Source organism: Ipomoea triloba, chromosome 7, assembly GCF_003576645.1.
Source record: "Ipomoea triloba cultivar NCNSP0323 chromosome 7, ASM357664v1".
NCBI lineage: Eukaryota > Viridiplantae > Streptophyta > Magnoliopsida > Solanales > Convolvulaceae > Ipomoea > Ipomoea triloba.
Window position 1 is genome coordinate 27,069,148 of NC_044922.1, and position 18,927 is coordinate 27,088,074.

The 18,927-nt window shown below is 31.5% G+C and overlaps 2 protein-coding genes across 2 annotated transcripts; one reads left to right on the top strand and one right to left on the bottom strand.

Annotated features, from left to right (window-relative positions):
• Positions 1–3,937: 3,937 nt before the first annotated feature.
• Positions 3,938–5,596, top strand: LOC116025880 (transcription factor MYB106-like). Its single transcript, XM_031267255.1, has 3 exons — positions 3,938–4,102; positions 4,194–4,323; positions 4,746–5,596. The coding sequence occupies exons 1-3, from the start codon at positions 3,970–3,972 to the stop codon at positions 5,473–5,475; spliced, it is 993 nt and encodes a 330-aa protein (XP_031123115.1). The 5' UTR covers positions 3,938–3,969; the 3' UTR covers positions 5,476–5,596.
• Positions 5,597–13,972: 8,376 nt separating this feature from the next.
• LOC116024441 (transcription factor MYB16-like) lies at positions 13,973–18,668 on the bottom strand. The gene is made up of 3 exons (XM_031265334.1): positions 18,536–18,668; positions 14,894–15,023; positions 13,973–14,705 (listed from the first exon to the last, which is right to left on the bottom strand). Exons 1-3 carry the CDS (start codon positions 18,666–18,668, stop codon positions 13,973–13,975), a joined length of 996 nt encoding a protein of 331 aa, XP_031121194.1.
• Between the last annotated feature and the right edge of the window lie 259 nt (positions 18,669–18,927).

Sequence of the window (18,927 nt, forward strand, 5' to 3'; positions counted from 1 at the left end):
CGAGAGGTCGGGAGGTACCTATTAGCCTTTTTTGTTTAAGCCGGTCAACTTGCGCTATATTTTTCCTTATTGTGGCCATTTACCAACTAAAGTCACAAAGAGGAGTTTATCCCGTGCACACTTTCGTATAATAGTTAGTTGTGGGTTTCTCTTATTATTAAAAAAAAAATCACGAGTTTGATTCTTGTCAAATTCGGGAAGTAGTAATTGAATGCTTTTCCATACACTTCAGCGTAGCAACGTTCAACTGCAAGCAAAGGACTTGGAATTTGAGCTAGTAATTAAAAAGGGGACTTGGTGGTTGAATTTTGTGAAAGGTTGTTCATGTGTACATATTTGTATAATACATAGTAAATTCAATAAGTTCAACCCTCTTTCTTAACTTTTACTTTTCATCGAGACCGCAAAAATTGCTATTTTTTCCATCTTTCAACCCCAGGTTTGCTCCAATCATTTTCTTGCTTCAACATAGGTCCCAAATGATTCCAATGCACTAACAAACACAACAAAGATCATTCAAAACATGCATTAGATCAAACTTTGATTAAAGATCAAGGGAATATGCAATAAAGATTACGAATTAATGCAATTAAACCCAAAAATCGATCCATAATTGAGAAGAAATGTATGCACAATTAAGAACATATCAGGTGTTATATCTTCTTATTAATACCTTGGGTTAGATAAATCCTCCAGTTTAAATTAGAAAAAGAAAATTCTAATACCATTTAATTATAATAATTATTTTTCTTGAGATATAAACTTTAACATTTTTTTTGAATAATTATTTTTCTTGAGAAACATGCATTCATGGGCACATCCAACAGAGCTGTACCTTTTAGGGAGACATTCAATTCATAATACACATTTAACATGGAGTCTCCTAACTCTATATATGGCAACCTAACGACAACATTAATAATCTGAAGTTAAAGTTGTTATTTGTAAGGAAACTGTGAGATTACTGTGTAATTAAGTTGTAAGAACATTATATTCTAAGGATGTACGAAATTAAAGCAAAAGGACGACGACAGACGACACGCTGAAAAGTAACTGCATGCAGCGTGTTGGGGGTGGCTATAAATATTGGTAATAATAATATGTGTTTGGCAGATGTAGAATTTGCTTCCATTGTTAATGTATAACGTGTCATCCATTTATTCTTGATTAATGCCATTGTTATTATCCTAGCTAAAACCTATAAGAATTTGATGCATGAGTTATGATGATCACTTGTCCCAACTAGATACTTCATGATGACAGGGCAATTCAAATTCGTGCTTTAAGTTCCGTTACACTAAAAATAGTTACTTATTAACGAGGTAAACCCCACTCCTCACTATGTGAGTATGTGGGTAAAGCTACACTAAAAATAGTTACATTTTCATGGTAGGATGCAAATATTTTTACACATCCTGCTTTCAATGGAATCGTTATGCTAAAAGTGTTCGCTTTCAATGATAGAATGCACGTCTCCCTCTTTGCACATGCAACGTGCTTTCAATGGGACTATTGCGCTAAAAGTGGTCATTAGCGGAATACACATCCCCCTCCTTGCACAACGTACTTTCAGTGGGACCACTACGCTAAATGTGGTCATGTTTTGATATAGGCCCTGTTTGGTAAATAATCAGCCTATCAGCCAATTTTGACTTATTTGACCACTATTAGTTGGTAATTAATAATAAGCTTTTTGCAACTCCAAAATGCTAAAATTCAAAAAGCAACTCAAAGCAGCCTTTTCAATTAGCTTTTTGAGAAAAGAAATTATACCAAACAGTCATCAGCTAACAACTAATTTATCAAACAATTTTCTACAATCAGCTAATGTTATCAACAAATCATACCTTCTAACCCAAACAACCAACCCAATCAGCTAACAGCCATTTACCAAACAGGACCATAGTAGAATGTACACCTCCCTCCTTGCAATACATTCTTCCAATGAGACCACTACACTAAAAGTGATCACGAGTGGAATCCGATCCTCCTCCTTGCACATCAAAAACTGACGTCGTTATTTTTTTAAAAATTATTAAATTACTATACGACGTCAGTTTTTAGCAAAAAATCAACACCGTCGCTGTAAGTAATACACACACACACACACACACACGACGTCGGTTAAAAAATAACCGACGTCGTATCATTTATTTATATATTTCTAACATGTCCACTCGCCAAAGACTTTATGGTTTAGGGGCCCCCGATTTACACTCCCACATGGAAGAAAGTGGGTTCGAGCACCAGATACTACATTGTAACAAAAAAAACTGGATAGCTAAGATCACAAAGCAAGTTCATCCAATACATATTCTCAAAAGTATGGATGGTGGTTACGAATTTATTTCATTATTAGTTTACTAACATACACAATTAACTTTGGCAAGCATAAATAAAACTGGTCCTCACCCTAGTCTGTAGTACGTATAATTTAGCACTGCAACATTTTTCAGTCATGCGTGCATGCAAGTTGCCGAGGCAGTTAGTTTTTGGAGTTAATTCTTTTTATTTCTGGACAGAAAAATTTATTCTTTATAAATAGGTTAAGTCAGAGTTACTGATGAATGTAATAATTTTTTATTTAATTATATTCCTAATTTGTTGTACCTGATGCAGTTAATCTCGTACGTCCTGCATGCATACTTATTTACTGCTGGAATAACAAGTGGATTTTTTATTTTATTTTACTTTTTCATCCTAACCTATTCAAGAAAGGTAATCATTCAAACGTCCACCTTGGAAATTAAATTTTGAAAAAGTGTTAAATATATATACTAAAATTTTAACCGGAGAATATATATATATATATATATATATATATATATATATATATATATATATATATATATATGTATTCATTGGTTGATCTCACTCCGCTAAAAAATGAATCTACTTATTAATTGTTGGACGACTACTAGGTATGTTTTGAGTTGTAGTTCAACACTTTCAATCAAGCCTTTCGCAGAAATCTTTATGAAATAAATTAAACGTGTTTAAAAAACCAACCATTGTTAGACTTTAATTAGGATTAAGTTTGGAAAGGTACAATATTAGCTGTAGTACATAATTAAGCTGGACCAGTATTTCTGACGAATGACATTCGTTTGTTTTTTTACAGTCAAATGATGTTCATTCTAAGGAGTACATTTTTTTTTCTTTTTTTACATATCTTAATTTTATAGAAAAATTATCACATTTGCTATCAAATTTTACAAAAGGACAATTAGACCCTTAAATGTGGCCCCGCAAGAGCATAAGCAAGCTTATTCACTGATCGAGAAATAAATTGAAAAGACACCACTCCAAAGTGTCTTCGAAAATCGCGACAATCATTAATTACGCAGCTTGCATAGGAGCAATTCGGTAAAGCACTATTAATCAATTCAAACTACATACCATCATACAATCCGAATGAATAATAACTTTCAAAAAACCCCTTTCCTTAGTCCAAGGGAGTGACTCCTTTACTGCCAAAGCTTCCGCTAGATGAGGATCATTCAAACAACGAATAGGGCCTTTTTTAACTGCCACAAACTCCACACTCCTTGCTCTAACCAGAATACCATACAATCCTTGACTAGTGTCCGTGAAAACAACGGCATCATCGTAAATAATAACATCACCCCTTGTACTGTTAATCTAGTTTCTAAATATATAAATTATATTTCATATACCAATGTTAAATTTAATACTAAAAAATCATGGTGGGATCGTTAACTAAAAATATATAATATATTAACTAAAATAATCGATCCATCATACGAACAGTGGACCTGGTCTGGTCCACAATATATCAATTGTTAAAATAGGAGGTCCTTTATTTAGTAGAGAAGCACCATGATAGCAAAAAATGGAAGTAGACGAAGCAATTGATATTGCCATTATTTCTCATCTATTTATACATATTCTCCTTGCCACCAAATCCTACAACATTTATCTCTCTCTGTCTCTATAGGGTTGATCAGAATGGGAAGATCACCGTGCTGTGAAAAGGTAGGGTTGAAGAAAGGGCCATGGACACTTGAGGAAGACAAGCAGTTGTTAGCTTACATTGAGCAGTACGGCCATGGAAGCTGGCGAGCTTTGCCTGCAAAAGCTGGTACGAATTCTATACATTCTTTCTTTTAGCTTTCTGATATATATGATCATGGTTAGTTAGGCATTAACTTTTTTTGGAAATGTTTGTTTAGGGCTGCAAAGATGTGGGAAGAGCTGCAGACTAAGATGGACTAACTACTTGAGACCTGACATTAAAAGAGGAAACTTTAGTCTGCAAGAAGAACAATCCATCATTCAGCTCCATGCTCTTCTTGGAAATAGGTAATGCTCTTTTTAGGGTGACCAGAGAAAAACTGGCAGCTACTATATATTTAAGGGTGTGCATTTCGTAACTCCCGTCTTTTTATCCTAACTAGTAACAAATCATAAAATTTAAAGGGTAAACCAACCTATGTTATCTATTGGTAATCTACTCAAACCAAGAAAGTTAATAGTAGGATATGATGCTCCCATAGGAAAACTTGGAACATTTAATTGATATGATAATCTATTATAATTAATTTGCTCAAATTAATAAAGTTAATAAACTGTTCCTATCGTAGTCAAATTTGAAACCGCCGGTTATTAAGTCAACAATGAACATATTGCCCCTATTGACCTATTCAAACTTTACACGTACATGTAAACTCGATATTATGACCCATTTACTAACCGGAGAAATTCTGAATTTTTTTCGAGTACAGATGGTCAGCCATTGCGGCTCACCTGCCAAAGAGAACGGATAATGAGATAAAGAACTATTGGAATACCCATTTGAAGAAGAAACTATGTAAGATGGGCATTGATCCAATGACGCATAGGCCAAAGATCAACTCCTCATTCGGCTCAGCCGCCAATCTCAGCCACATGGCTCAGTGGGAGACCGCCCGGCTCGAAGCCGAAGCTCGCCTCGTCCGCCCCTCCAAGTTCATCGGTTCCTCTCTTATCTCACCTCGCCACTTCAGAAATAATCCTCCGCCGCCGCCGCCGCCCAAAGTCCCGCCGCCTCTCGACGTGCTAAAAGCTTGGCAAGAAACGTGGACCAAGCCGCCCAGGACGAGGGTTTCATCCGACGGCGCGTTTGTCTCAACCGCCACTCTAAATCAATCTCCGACAACCTTAAACTTTTCCGACCAAATCTTAAACTTTTCCGACCAAAACTTATGTAACAAGGAAACTCAGTCCAGTATAGGAAACCCTAATAACACCGCCGGCGACGGCATAATCCCGCACGTTTCCATGGATCCCTTAACGGAACTCCCAACCTTCATACATGGGTTGTCGGATCTTTCACCGGAAGCCCTCACCGGATACTTGGACGACGATAATTTCGTCGGAAACTGCGGAACGGCCGACGTGGAAGACAACAGCCGTTACTGGAACAGCATCCTTAATAATCTGGTGGCGTCTCCGGTGGGTTCGCCGGTTTTTTAGCTAATTAATTATCACTTATAAGTATCCTTAATTAATTAATTAGGATTATTAGTGTGATAGTACGTTCAGTGTGTTATCTAATTTAGTGGCCTTTAATAATAATAATAATAACCATTAAGGATTAATAATGTCGTTTGTACGTTCTGAGAAAATAAGGATATGATTGCCTACATCAATTTGTTGCAGTGTTCTAGCTTCTACATTATTAATGCTTGTTGGGTCTATTTTATTTGTTTGTTTAAAATCCTTCAATAAAAAAAAAAAAATCTCTTTCAAATATGTGATCTACATTGGTGTTGCAGTTCCGGCCAGTTTGAATTGAGTTGTCATCTTCCAATAATTAAAAAAAAAAAAATGGTTACAGCATTCCAAACAATGACAAATGGTTTTTCTTTTTTTCTTTTTTTTTTCAAAAGGTTATGCGGAAGAAAGTTGTGAACCACTAATAAATGTTCAATTTTAGTATACTAAAGGCTCATTAATTATTAATGTATTGAATACCTATTTTTAGATAGTATATCAAAAAATGAACAATAAGTATACTAAAAATTAAAATTAAATGTACTAAAAATAAACATTCAGTTCTGTTCAAAAAAAATAATAAACATTCAGTATACTAAAAATTAAAATTCAATGTATAACAAATGTACATTCATTATACTAAAATTGGACATTATACCAGCTATCTACGGTATAATGATTGGTAGGATAGATGGGATACATGTTAAAGAAATTGAAAAATTTTTGTTGGCCTCACATGAAGAAAAAAAAAAAAAAAAAGCTGGTGGGTGCCTCAAGCACCAACATGACCTACTGGGTGGGTTAGTGACCCTCTAACTTTTGTCTTTGTTATGATTTTTAACACTCTCTGTTTTTTTTTACTGATTAAAAAAAACACTCAATTAAGCTTGCAACTATTGACCTTGCTCTTAATATATATTATTAAAGTGCATATTTGGAAAATATAAAAGTGCACAGTTGAGAGTATAGTGTAACAATGAAAGTGTGTAACATGAATGATAAAAGTGCATGGCATGTTTGGCCGAAATGATATTAATAAGAATATAAATCGTGACATTCAAATACAAAAATTATGTTCTATTTAATCATCTCTCATTTAAGGTTAAGCTTATTATACTATTGACTGTATTAGAATTAGAGATTCAATCTTTTGGAAGTAAAGTTTAACTCATACTATTGGAGTTGGAGATTCAATTTTTGGAGTAAAAGTTAAACTAATGTTAACGACCAGCTTTTTCATTGCAGTTAATAACCTTCTAATTATATGATTTATTTATTTTTTTTCCCTTTTATGGATCGTGTCCAATATAATCATAACTGAATCTGCAATGACAGATTAAAAATTTAAAGCTGAATAAATTAATTCGTACATGTTTGTTACCGTAGCAGTAAACATTATAAATACTAATAAAATATATTTACTGAAAAGCCTGTCAAGTGAAGTAACGTAGTACACCAATTTAAGATTTTAATCAATAATAAAGGTGATAGGTCTCAAAGCTCCAAGAGCGTCCGTGTAGAACAAGATGACATTGCCATTTCTTTAGCATGTTATATATATATATATATAATCAAATGAGACAACATCTTCTCGTGAGACACAACATAAATACACATGGTCTATTACAGGAGTGCACACAAACTATAGTATGTGCAATTTGCCCAACATGAGTGCACACAATATAGCGTGCCTGCATTTTTATAGTAGATCGTGTACATTAATGTTGTGTCTCACAATTTCACGGGAAGATATTGTCTCACTGGAACATATTTTTTGCATTTTTGGAACCTTATGCTATATTTGTCCCTCTAAATATTGGTCATATTTTCACATTATTAAATTTGCAATTCACTTAATATTCTATCTACATCCATGCAATACTTGCTCACTTTGAAAAATGGTTCCACTTTCACATCATATAATAATATAATACTTCATTTGTCCAATTCTACCTGTCATGTTTACTATATATATATATCGTGGTTGAAAAAATCACTAGCGCTCCTCGGGAGCTGCCTAGACGGGGTTTAATCAGCGCCTAGGTGTCCATATATTTTTTATTTTTTAAAAATGTATATATATTTTTTAATTTTTAAGACTTAATAATTATAAACTATTTAATACTTTAATAGTTAATACTAAAATATTAAATATTAACCTAAAAACATTTAGAGTTTGAACAATTTAGGGTTATTTCACTTAAAACGAAGTCGTTTTGAGTGAAATAACCCATTTTGAAAAGATGGTAGCTAATCGGTCAACTAGGCAACCTAGTTGGTGTCTAGGCGGCCTAGCTGGTGCCTAGTCAGCCTAGGAAGTCTAGGCGGCGCTTAAGCAGCCTAGTTGGCCGCCTAGACCACCAATTATGGTGATACGCTAGGCGGCGGTTAATCGATGTCTAGGCGAGATTTTTGCAACAGTGATATATATTAGTCAAACTTACTATATATTCTTTACTTATTTTCATTAATATTTTCTTGTAATTTTTAAATTTGAACTTTTGTGTTTACTAGTACTTTACTACTTTTAACGTATTTTATAAATATATAAAATTTAAATTTAATATTATAAAAATTGAATTATAAATAATTTCAGACAAGTTTCATAAAATATGTGAAGTGAAAGTAATACCACGTTTAAAAGTGAGTGAGTTTTGCAAGGTGTAGAGAGATATTAAATGAATTACGAATTTGATGATATCAAAGTATGACTCAAAAGTTCACATCTCAAATGAAAGAGCATGGTAAGGATAAGATATTCTTACAAAATCTCAAAAATTGTAAAGCATACAAAAACTCCAAGTGTTATATTATTTATTAGTTGTGTGTTCTGAGATAATAACGATTCCTCTGATCTGCATGCCAGTTGTGTTCTGTTAATAATTAAGGATTCCTCTGATCTGCATGACTGCTTGCCAAGCTGCCATTGACATTAAATCTGTTTTTTTTTTTCTCTTTTTTTTTTTTGAGTTAATTTCGCCAAGAAGTCTATTATCTTTGGTGATAATTTTAAATTTAATCTCATACTATCATTTTTACCATTTAACATTTCATCAGACTATGTAAGTAAACGTTTGAATTAGTAAACCAAAATTATTCATCCTAAAACGATCTGTGTTTAGATCAGACTTCTATTTATCCATGCGTATTTAACTAAAAAGGTGAAAGTTTAGAATCAAACGATGTGTTTTTGGTCATTTAGTCTGATCTGAAATAATACAGGTTCTTCCTAAAGTGATATATGCTAAATTCTATTTTTAGGGTCTGATTTTACGTTTTCTTGACCAGTTAACTAAAATCACATACCAAGACAAATTTTTTTTATACATGCTAGTAGGACTTTAAGCATTGTAAAACCATTCCTTTATAAGTTTTAAGGTAACTGCATCCTTAATACAATTGACGAATAATCCGAAATTAGAAAAATATTGTGTAAATTAATTAATACGTTAGTAGTTGGAAGTTCTCAAAAAAAAAAAAAAGTTAGTAGTTGGAAGTTGGAAATGTATTGATGAATAATCCAAAAATTAGAAAAATATTGTGTAAATTAATTAATAAGTTAGTAGTTGGAAGTTCCCAAAAAAAAAAAAAAGAAGAAGGTTAGTAGTTGGAAGTTAGTTGGAAATTTGGGGCTAGATTTGAGTAGTACATCAGATCAATTACTACATATGTCTTTTCCTTTTAAGAGTTGAAATTAAAGCAACAGCTTGAAGTAGCTTTAATTTCTCGTATCTTTGTCTTTGGATTATGCTCTCCAGCTACACTCCCAAAGTAGAAAAATTTATACTTCTAATTTAAGTTTAATTTTTGTTTCTATTTAAAATAAAATTGTAATATCATTCTTAATTAATCATAGAAGTGAATTGTCAAAACCTTGTGGTATAGTAACACCTGGTTTCCCTCTCATATGGAAGGGGGTGAGGTCAATCCTCAACCGAGACGATATTGATATTAATTTGTTGTGCTTCATGTTACTGCATTGTAACTATATTTTCAGTATAATTTTCTTCCTTATTGCTTGTAATAATTGAAAAATTATATTTTCAGTATAATTTCTTCCTCATTGCTTGTAATTCTAACGAGATATTGTCATTTTAGTTATTCTATCTCCCATTTTTGCAGGCAATACTATCATGATAGAGAGATTGCCATTGTTTTCGTAATCGATTGCAAAATATTCAAACACTCCTATACTATTAAAATTCTTATTCGTACAACAATTGTAAATTAAAATGTGGTAATAAAATTCGTAATAAAATATATTGCTTTTTAGTCTCCTATTCGTAATATAATTTTATATTAAAATTAATAATCGTAATAATACAGTACATGTAATTCCCTGCAACGCGATCTATACTATTAATAAAAACAAAATCCTCCATTTTAATTGCCTCCAAAACACTCCTATATTATTAAGGTTTACATAATATTGTTAAATATGTTAATACAATTCTTATTCGTACAACAATTGTAAATTAAAATGTGGTAGTAGAATTCTTAATAAAATATAATGATTTTTACTCTCTTATTCGTAATACAATTCTATATTAAAATTAATAAACAGGAATAATACAGTACATGTAATTCCCGCAATCTATACTATTAATAAAAAACAAAATCCTTCATTTTAATTCCCTCCAAAACACTCATATACTATTAAGGTTTACTTACAGCAATTGTCATTTAAAACGTGATAATAGAATTCGTAATAAAATATATATTTTTTACTCTCCAATTCGTAATAATATAATTCCTAATAAAATATAATCTTCCCTACTTTCCTATTCATAATACAATTCTATATTAAAATTATTAATTGTAATAATACAGTACATATATTTTCTACAATGTAATGTATACTATTAATAAAAACAAAATCTTCAATTTTAACTTTCCGCGCAAAACACTCATATACAATTAAGGTTTCCGTAATATTATAAATTTATGGTAATATTATAAATTTATGGTAATACAATTTCTATTCGTACTACAATTTTACATTAAAATATGGTAATAAAATTTCCAATAAAATACATTCTTCCCTAATTTCGTATTCGTAATATAATTCTAGATTAAAAATACTTATCGTAATAATAAAGTACATATGTTTGGTGCAACGCAATCTATATAATATTATAATAAAAACAAAATCTTCAATTTTAACTTCCAGCCCAAAACACTTCTATACTATAACGGTTTGCGTAATATTGTAAAATATTGTAATATAATTTCTATTCGTACTCCAATTGTACATTAAAATATGGTAATAAAATTCCTAATTAAATATATTATTTCATACTTTCGTATCCGTAATACAATTTTAAATTAAAATTACTAATCATAATAATACAGTACATATATTTCCTACAACATAATCTATATTATTAATAAAAACGAAATTCTCAATTTTAACTTCCGCCAAAAACACATCTATACTATTAAGGTTTCCATAATATTGTAAATATTGGTAATAAAATTTCTATTCGTACTACAATTGAACACTAAAATACGATAATACAATTTCTAATATAACTAGTTATCAAACGCGCGTTGCGCGATTAAACCAATGCCCAATGCGTATTTTAAAATTAGTGTTCCTTAATTGGTTAAAGTAGTCATATAATAATGAGAGAAAAAAATGCTAAATTAATAAAAATCAAAGAAATAGTCTCGATGCTTATATATTTTAATAAAACATAACGAAATTGTAAATAGCTAAATTACAACTAAAGTAAGTAGAAACAAATAAACCACTTACATGGGAGCAAATGGCGTGTCATCATTGTCACTTGTTTGGACATCGGTCCAACCATTTAAAATCCATGTGTAATTGTATTTGTGATCAAGTGTTTTATAGTCCTTCCGGACAGGTTTGACAATGACATTTGAGATAATGTACCATTTGTTGGTTTGTAAAGTGATATCATACATTCCAATGTCATTATCAAACTCTATTGATTGAACCCGAGTTCCTTGCATTTAGATATAGCATTTACAATGATGTTGGTGGTGAATGAGAGTATCTTCATAATAATAATAATACTAATAATGATAAAAAATAATAATAATAATGAGAAATTTTTTACTATTTACTTACAGTTTCATCCACAACACTACATGCAATGATACAAGTATGGATGAACAGATTATACAATAGATATATTTACATAACGATATGGGAATCACAACATTACATACAAGGACACAAGTATAGATGGACAGATTATATAATAGATATATTTACATAACGATATTGAAGTTATACTAATTAATGAGTATATCATCATTGATTTAAAAAAAAAAAAATTTAATCATTAGGAGTACAAATACAAATAATAGAATTAGCATGGTAATATTTTGACAATCATACCTATAGAATGTCAATTAGATGGTGTGTTGCAGAATATGTTAGGTTTAGTTTTGGTGAATACCAGTGAGAAGGGAGGGGTTTATACTGTGATTTTGGGTAGAATAATGATTTAGTTAGAAATCTATACAAAAGTGTATTATAGAATCCTATTAAGACTTCAATATTCTAATTTTAAGTTAGGAATCTATACAGAATTGTATTATAGAATATTGCCAATTTGTTTGAAAACTGCAATAAAGAAACAAATTGACTAAAGAATTTAATGTTAAACTTCCGTTATATTTAACGGAAAGAATTTGGTAAAATTATAAATGATTAGGATATATTAGGAATTTAATTGTAGGTTGCACAATAAGAAGAACACAATGTACAATATGTTATAGCAGACTATTACACCGACATTTTTTTAGTTCCAATTAGGGGTCTAACATTATTGGCTCTTATTATAAGTGTAGATATAATCTTCACTACTTTCCTATCCATAATACAATTTTAGATTAAAATTACTAACCGTAACAATACAGTGCATATATTTCCTGCAACGTAATCTATTCTATTAATAAAAACAAAATATCAATTTTAACTTTCCGCCCAAAACACTCATATATACAATTAAGGTTTCCGTAATATTGTAAAATATGGTAATACGATTCCTATTTGTACTACAATTGTACATTAAAATATGGTAATAAAATTCATAATTAAATATATTATTCCTTACTTTCGTATTCGTAATATAATTCTAGATTAAAATTACTAATCGTAATAATACAGTATATATATTTCCCTGTAAGACAATCTATATTATTAATTATTAATAAAAACGAAATACCTCAATTTCAACTTCCCGCCCATACATCTCCTATACTATTAAGGTTTCCATAATATTTTAAAATATTGTAATACAATTACTATTCGTACTAGAATTGAACATTCAAATATGATAATAAAATTCCTAATAAAATATAATCTTCCCTTCTCTCCTATTCATAATACAATTCTAGCTTGATTAAAATTATTAATCGTATTAATACAGTACATATATTTTCTACAACGTAATCTATACTATTAATAAAAATAAAATCCTCAATTTTAACTTTCCGCCCATACATCTTCTATACTATTAAGGTTTCCGTAATATTTTAAAATATTGTAATACAATTACTATTGTACTACAATTGAACATTCAAATATGATAATATAATTCCTAATAAAATACAATCTTTCCTACTTTCCTATTCGTAATACAATTCTATATTAAAATTATTAATCGTAATAATACAGTAAATATATCCTTCCCTACTTTCATATTCGTAATATAATTCAAGATTAAAATTACTAATCGTAATAATACAATACATATATTTCCTACAACGTAATCTATACTATTAATAGCGCAATTCTCATATTTCTTTTTATTGTTTAGTAATGGAGTTTGTTTTTTTCTCTGCCTCTGACCTATTCCCTAGGACAAGGAAAAGCTCTTTAACGCTCTACGGTTAACTAACAAACATTCAAGTGCTTATTCCATTACTCCAAGGTGAATTTTTTCCTAATATAGTTATACTTACTAAATATCAAAATATAAGTGTATCTCAAGATATTGCACATGCCAAATATTCTTAATATATTATAACCAATCAATTTAGTGCATCGCACGAGTAAAAATACTAGTGTAACATAATAACATAATATTTTGTGAAGTCCGCCTTGTGAAACAAAGCACACAGCAAACTTAAAAATCACAATAAAAAGTAAAATAACTTAAATTGTCTATTGTTGACTGACTTAAACCAAGAAAATCAATAGATAGCTACACAAGAAATCGATCTTAAAACCTTGTAGTTATTAAGCAAACATGACATAGTGATGCTATCGGTATTGATTATTAAAGGGCAGGGCAGACACACTCATCCTGGTTTAGTAAATAATAATCATCTTTATTACGATAACTTTTAAGTGATAATTAAATAAGGGTAACGCTGGTGTAAGACCGTCGCACGGCACGGGTAGGATCTTTGATTTGACCTCATTAATAAAAAAATTCAACCCGTTTCACGAATTGAGATCGTGAGACGGCCCACCCAAATTTTTGTCATTAAATAATTACCAACCGGCGCCACAATTTCCGATGACGCTGTCCAAGTATCCAGTGGAGCAATGGGCGGTGAGGTTTTCCGGTACAATGAAGGTTGGAAACCCCGATAAGGGATCCATTGCCGGGCCGATTATGCCGTCGCCGGTCGTGTTAGGGTTTCTTAAGGTATTCATATTAGAAGTACTGCCTTCCAAGTAACACAGCACATCATCGCCGAATCCAACGGCGGGGAACGCTACTAGGTTTTGGTCGGAAAAGTTTAAGGTTGTCGGAGATTGGTCAAGAGCGGCGGCGGAGACAAACATGTCTCCGTCGTCTACATTGGGTGGTGAAAGTGAAATCCTAGGGTTTGGCGCCGTCATCGGCGGCTCAGTCGTCCACGCCGCTTGCCAAGCTTTTAGCACGTTGAGAGGCGGCGGGACTGTGGGCGGCGGCGGAGGGTTTCTCGGCGCCTTGTGGAGGAGGGAGACGTGATGAGGTGGCGACGGTGAGCTGAGAGAGGAACCGAACATGGTGGAGTTGTGGCGAACGAGGCGAGCTTCGGCTTCGAGCCGAGCCGTCTCCCACTGAGCCATGTGGCGCAGGTTGGCGGCTTCCTTGGAGCCGAAGGCATTGCTCTTTGGCTTGTGTGTGATAGGATCAATTCCCATCTCACTTAGTCTCTTCTTCAAATGTGAATTCCAATAATTCTTTATCTCATTATCTGTTCTCTTTGGCAGGTTTGCTGCAATAGCAGACCATCTATACATAATCAACAAAAATCAAGAATATCTCAAAAATCGAGAATTTCTCTGGTTAATAAATGGACTGGAGAATCAACCAAGAATTTTTCTGGTTAATAAACGGACCCGAGAAGGGAAAATATATATATAATAACTAAAGAACATATATAATTGCAAGTAGAGTTTGAATATGGTTAGTTATATTACCTATTGCCAAGAAGAGCATGGAGCTGAATGATGGTTTGTTCTTCTTGCGGACTAAACTTTCCTCTTTTAATGTCAGGTCTCAAATAGTTAGTCCATCTCATTCTGCAGCTCTTCCCACATCTATTCAGCCCTAAACAAATGTTTCTAGAAAAAGTTAAACCAAACCCTAACTAACCATTATCATATCTAAGGATGACATAGGGTCAGGTGAGGTGGATTCTCAATGCAGGAAAATTTTGGAGAGTATAGATATTTTGGGGAAGATTTTGATGAATAGACCAAAAAAGAGAGAGAGATCTAAAGCATTCTTTTCAATTAATTCTATTTTTTGTCATAGATTTATAGGTGTCAGTACACTGTTAATTTTTAAAAAAGAAAAACAATTAAACATTCTCATTTAATTTGGTCCTAGTATTATTATGACATGACTATTTTTGGTTCTCTGTCCACAAAATCATTTAACTGGCATCAAATACAAGAGCATTTTGGTTTATTCAATTCTAAGTGTTAAGTCATTTTTCTTTTTTAGTCCTAGATTTATATGTCATTCCACTTTTAGTCATTTTTTTTCAAAGCATTCTTTTAAGTCCTGCCATTGTTGTGGCAATACCCTGTCTTTTTGCTCATCAGTCAACAAATATATTTAAATGATATTAAAATATAATGACGTTTTAACCATTCAAAATCCTTTTTTTCTTCTTGGTAATAGAACCACAAGTGTTATGAATTTTTATGAAGTAGATTTATATATGCACTAGACTTAAGGTTTGATATGAACTAGACTTGTGGTTTTTTCAATTGCATTTTTTTGCAGTGGACTTATGTACTAATAATTGCTTTATTACCCAGAAAAAAAAGGAGGGTTTTGAGTGGTTAATAACGTTATTTTTAATGTCATTTAAACATATTTGTTGACGGATGACAAAAAACAGTCATGCAGCAATAAGGCTAGCTTGCTAGCTGGACCAACGAGGATGATTTTTTTTAAACAAAAAGGAATAAAAGTGGAATGGCACAAATAAATCTAGGACCAAAAAGGAAAATTTATTAACACTTAGAACTGAATAAAACAAAATACCCTTATACTTAACGTCATTTAAACGGTAACACCTATAAATCTAGAACAAAAAAAAAAAAGAATTAGCTCTTCAATTAAAAGTAAATATTTCTTTGGAATAAGAGTCAAATAGGTCATCGAACTGCACACGACAATGCAATTAGGCCACTAAACCTACAAAAAATTTCTCAAACTAACCCATTTCATGTAATTTGTCCAATTTATAGGTTTTATCAATTTCTAACATGTCACTTAAATTTGAAATATTTTAAAAACATTATTTAAAAAAAAAAAACTTCGTCTCTGGCAGAGAAGCTCTGTTTTTTTTTTAAATAAATAATTATTTTTAAATAATATTTTAAATTTAGGTGACCGGTTAGAACTTGGGAAAACCTGTAAATTGAACAAATTGCATGAAATGGGTTAGTTTGGGAATTTTTCAATTGTAGTTTTTTTTTTTTTAGGTTTAGTGACCTAATTGCAATATCATGTGCAATTCGATGGTATATTTGACCCTTATTCCAATTTCTTTCTCCTTAGATTACACCATATTGTACACATACGGTATATTATATATATTTTTTTGTATATATATATGTATATAAAAGAAGAAGCTCTTTTGTTTTTAGGATTATTGATTCTGTTACAATGTAGTATCTGTCTAACATATTTTCTCAATCTATTGAAACTTTAAGAATCAATGCCGACTCAATTGAGGCTGAGATTTTAGCCTCCAGCCCCTATTTAAAAGAACCACTGTTCTGCAGTTTGACCACAATGTTTTTTATTTCTAAAAGAAAGAAGCTCTAGTCAACCATTTTTCTCTTTTTTTTTTTTTTTTTTCCTTCTCCTTGTGCCGCTTCTCCCTTCCTTTTTCTTCTTTTTAACCCCAAAACCTCTAACCATTTTTACTTTTCTCCATTGTTTTTTGTTGACAACAAGAAGTACTTTATTATATCCAACTTTGGGCCCTAAATATTATAGTATCTGTTCATACATACTTTCTCAATCTACTGAAGCACAACGAGCCAACGCCCTCACTGGGGATCAAACATGTAACCTCTCACTTGGAGGGCCACAACTATGCCGCTTGACCACAAGGCCTTTAGCAAAGTTTAATTATAAATTAATTCAACGTTCGCTGATATATATCTATTAACTAAGATAAGTATATCACATGGTTGGAATTGTTAATTGGATTTAAAATTAATAAACAATTTTGAAGTCATGAATTCAAATATTTGCTTATGCAAGCATTTTTTTTTAACTTCATCAAAAAATAAAAAAATCAAGCTAGGATACCCCTCCCAACATTGGGCCCAAGGCGGGTGCCATCTCGCCCGCCCTTAGGGTAGGCCCTAGTTTCAAGGCTAAATGTTAATTTCCTGTTAAAAATTAATTTATCTTTAATTTATAAATAATCAATGTGATATTTATATAGTTGGTTTCATATTTCTATAGTAATGTAATATATGACTAATAAGTCTTATTTGTAATGTATGTTATAGTTTCCAATATATATATATATATATATATATATATATATATATATATATATATATATATATAATAAATGTGAATGAAGGTTATATTCCTTATTTATGTTCGTTTTTTTCGTTAAGTTTTTTTGTACATTATGCTATAAAAGTTGTACTACATAATATTTTGGATAAATATACCCTTACCGTTATAACTTCCGTTATCTTTTCCACTATTGTTACTATGCACATGCATCGACCATATATTTTCTTATTTTCTTCAATAATAATAATAATAATGATATACACATTAAATATTAGAGTTATATGTTAGTTATTTTTAAAATATAAATATCCAATTTATAAAAATATTTTACATTATTATTATTATTATTATTTACTATATTAAAATTTAAATAAATTTAAAATTTTAATACAAAATACTAATATTGGGCACCTATTTTTTGGGCATTGCGCATAAGAAAAACTAGTATATATATAAGGATCATGTGCGAACTGCCTCTTCTGTGCGAACTGCCTCTTATGTTCGAACTTATTTACTCTTGAAGAAATGCACCACAACTACTATAGTTGCGATGCATTTATTCAGAAGTTCGCACATTCGCACGTTCATACAGGAAATACAGTTCGCACCTGATCCAACTATATATATATAACTTTGTAATATTTATGAAAAAATCCTGCTCATTTTAGAAATTTATGAAAATGGCAACTGCTCATTTTTTATTTGATATCCATCAGATCTTGCAGATCAATGATTTAAATTTTTCCACACGTATTCACCACCCACTATCACCTAAAAAAACTCGTTTCATATAGGATGGATTCATGTGGATATCTGCAGGATGAATTGAAATTGTCAGCCCCAATCATATTTATCCAAAGATTCAAGTTTGACGTCCCACCCAGCCTATTGTCCTCCTTTGTTAAATGAGTCTGTCTATTATAGATAACTTAGGTTGATTTATTTCCTTATCAGTTAGAATTGCAAGGTAGAGTTTACTCCGTGCATACTTTCGGGCATTGACTTTAAATTTTCATTGTCAAATGTCAACCAAAAGAAAGAAAGAATAATGTATAGAATACCAGCTTTTGAAGGCAAAGCAAGCCAGCTTCCATGGCCGTACTGCTGAACGTAAGCAACCAGCTTCTGGTCTTCATCAGGTGTCCATGGCCCTTTCTTCAACCCTACATTTTCAAAGCATGGTGAACTTCCCATTCTCAACCCTAGCTTAATTGGCTTGCTATGTTTGTCTATATAGAAAGAGAAAGAAAAGAGAGAGAGAGAGAGAGGGTGGGGAAATGCATAGGTTGTAGACTTGTAGGAAGCTAAGTTGACTTTATACAAGAGAGAAGAGGTAGGAATATAATGGAGCCCGAAAGGATGACTTTTGAGTATTATTTGTGTACATAAAGATAATGAATTTTATTATTGTTTAACATTATCTTGGTCCAATGTATTTATTCGATTTACCTCT

Excerpts from the sequence above, each read along its gene's own strand:
- LOC116025880 (XM_031267255.1), top strand. The coding sequence starts at position 3,970 with ATGGGAAGATCACCGTGCTGTGAAAAGGTAGGGTTGAAGAAAGGGCCA. Across the intron at positions 4,103-4,193 it reads AGCTTTGCCTGCAAAAGCTG|GGCTGCAAAGATGTGGGAAG; the intron begins GTACGAATTCTA and ends ATGTTTGTTTAG. Across the intron at positions 4,324-4,745 it reads CATGCTCTTCTTGGAAATAG|ATGGTCAGCCATTGCGGCTC; the intron begins GTAATGCTCTTT and ends TTTCGAGTACAG.
- LOC116024441 (XM_031265334.1), bottom strand. The coding sequence starts at position 18,668 with ATGGGAAGTTCACCATGCTTTGAAAATGTAGGGTTGAAGAAAGGGCCA. Across the intron at positions 15,024-18,535 it reads TGCTTTGCCTTCAAAAGCTG|GGCTGAATAGATGTGGGAAG; the intron begins GTATTCTATACA and ends ACATTTGTTTAG. Across the intron at positions 14,706-14,893 it reads CATGCTCTTCTTGGCAATAG|ATGGTCTGCTATTGCAGCAA; the intron begins GTAATATAACTA and ends GATTATGTATAG.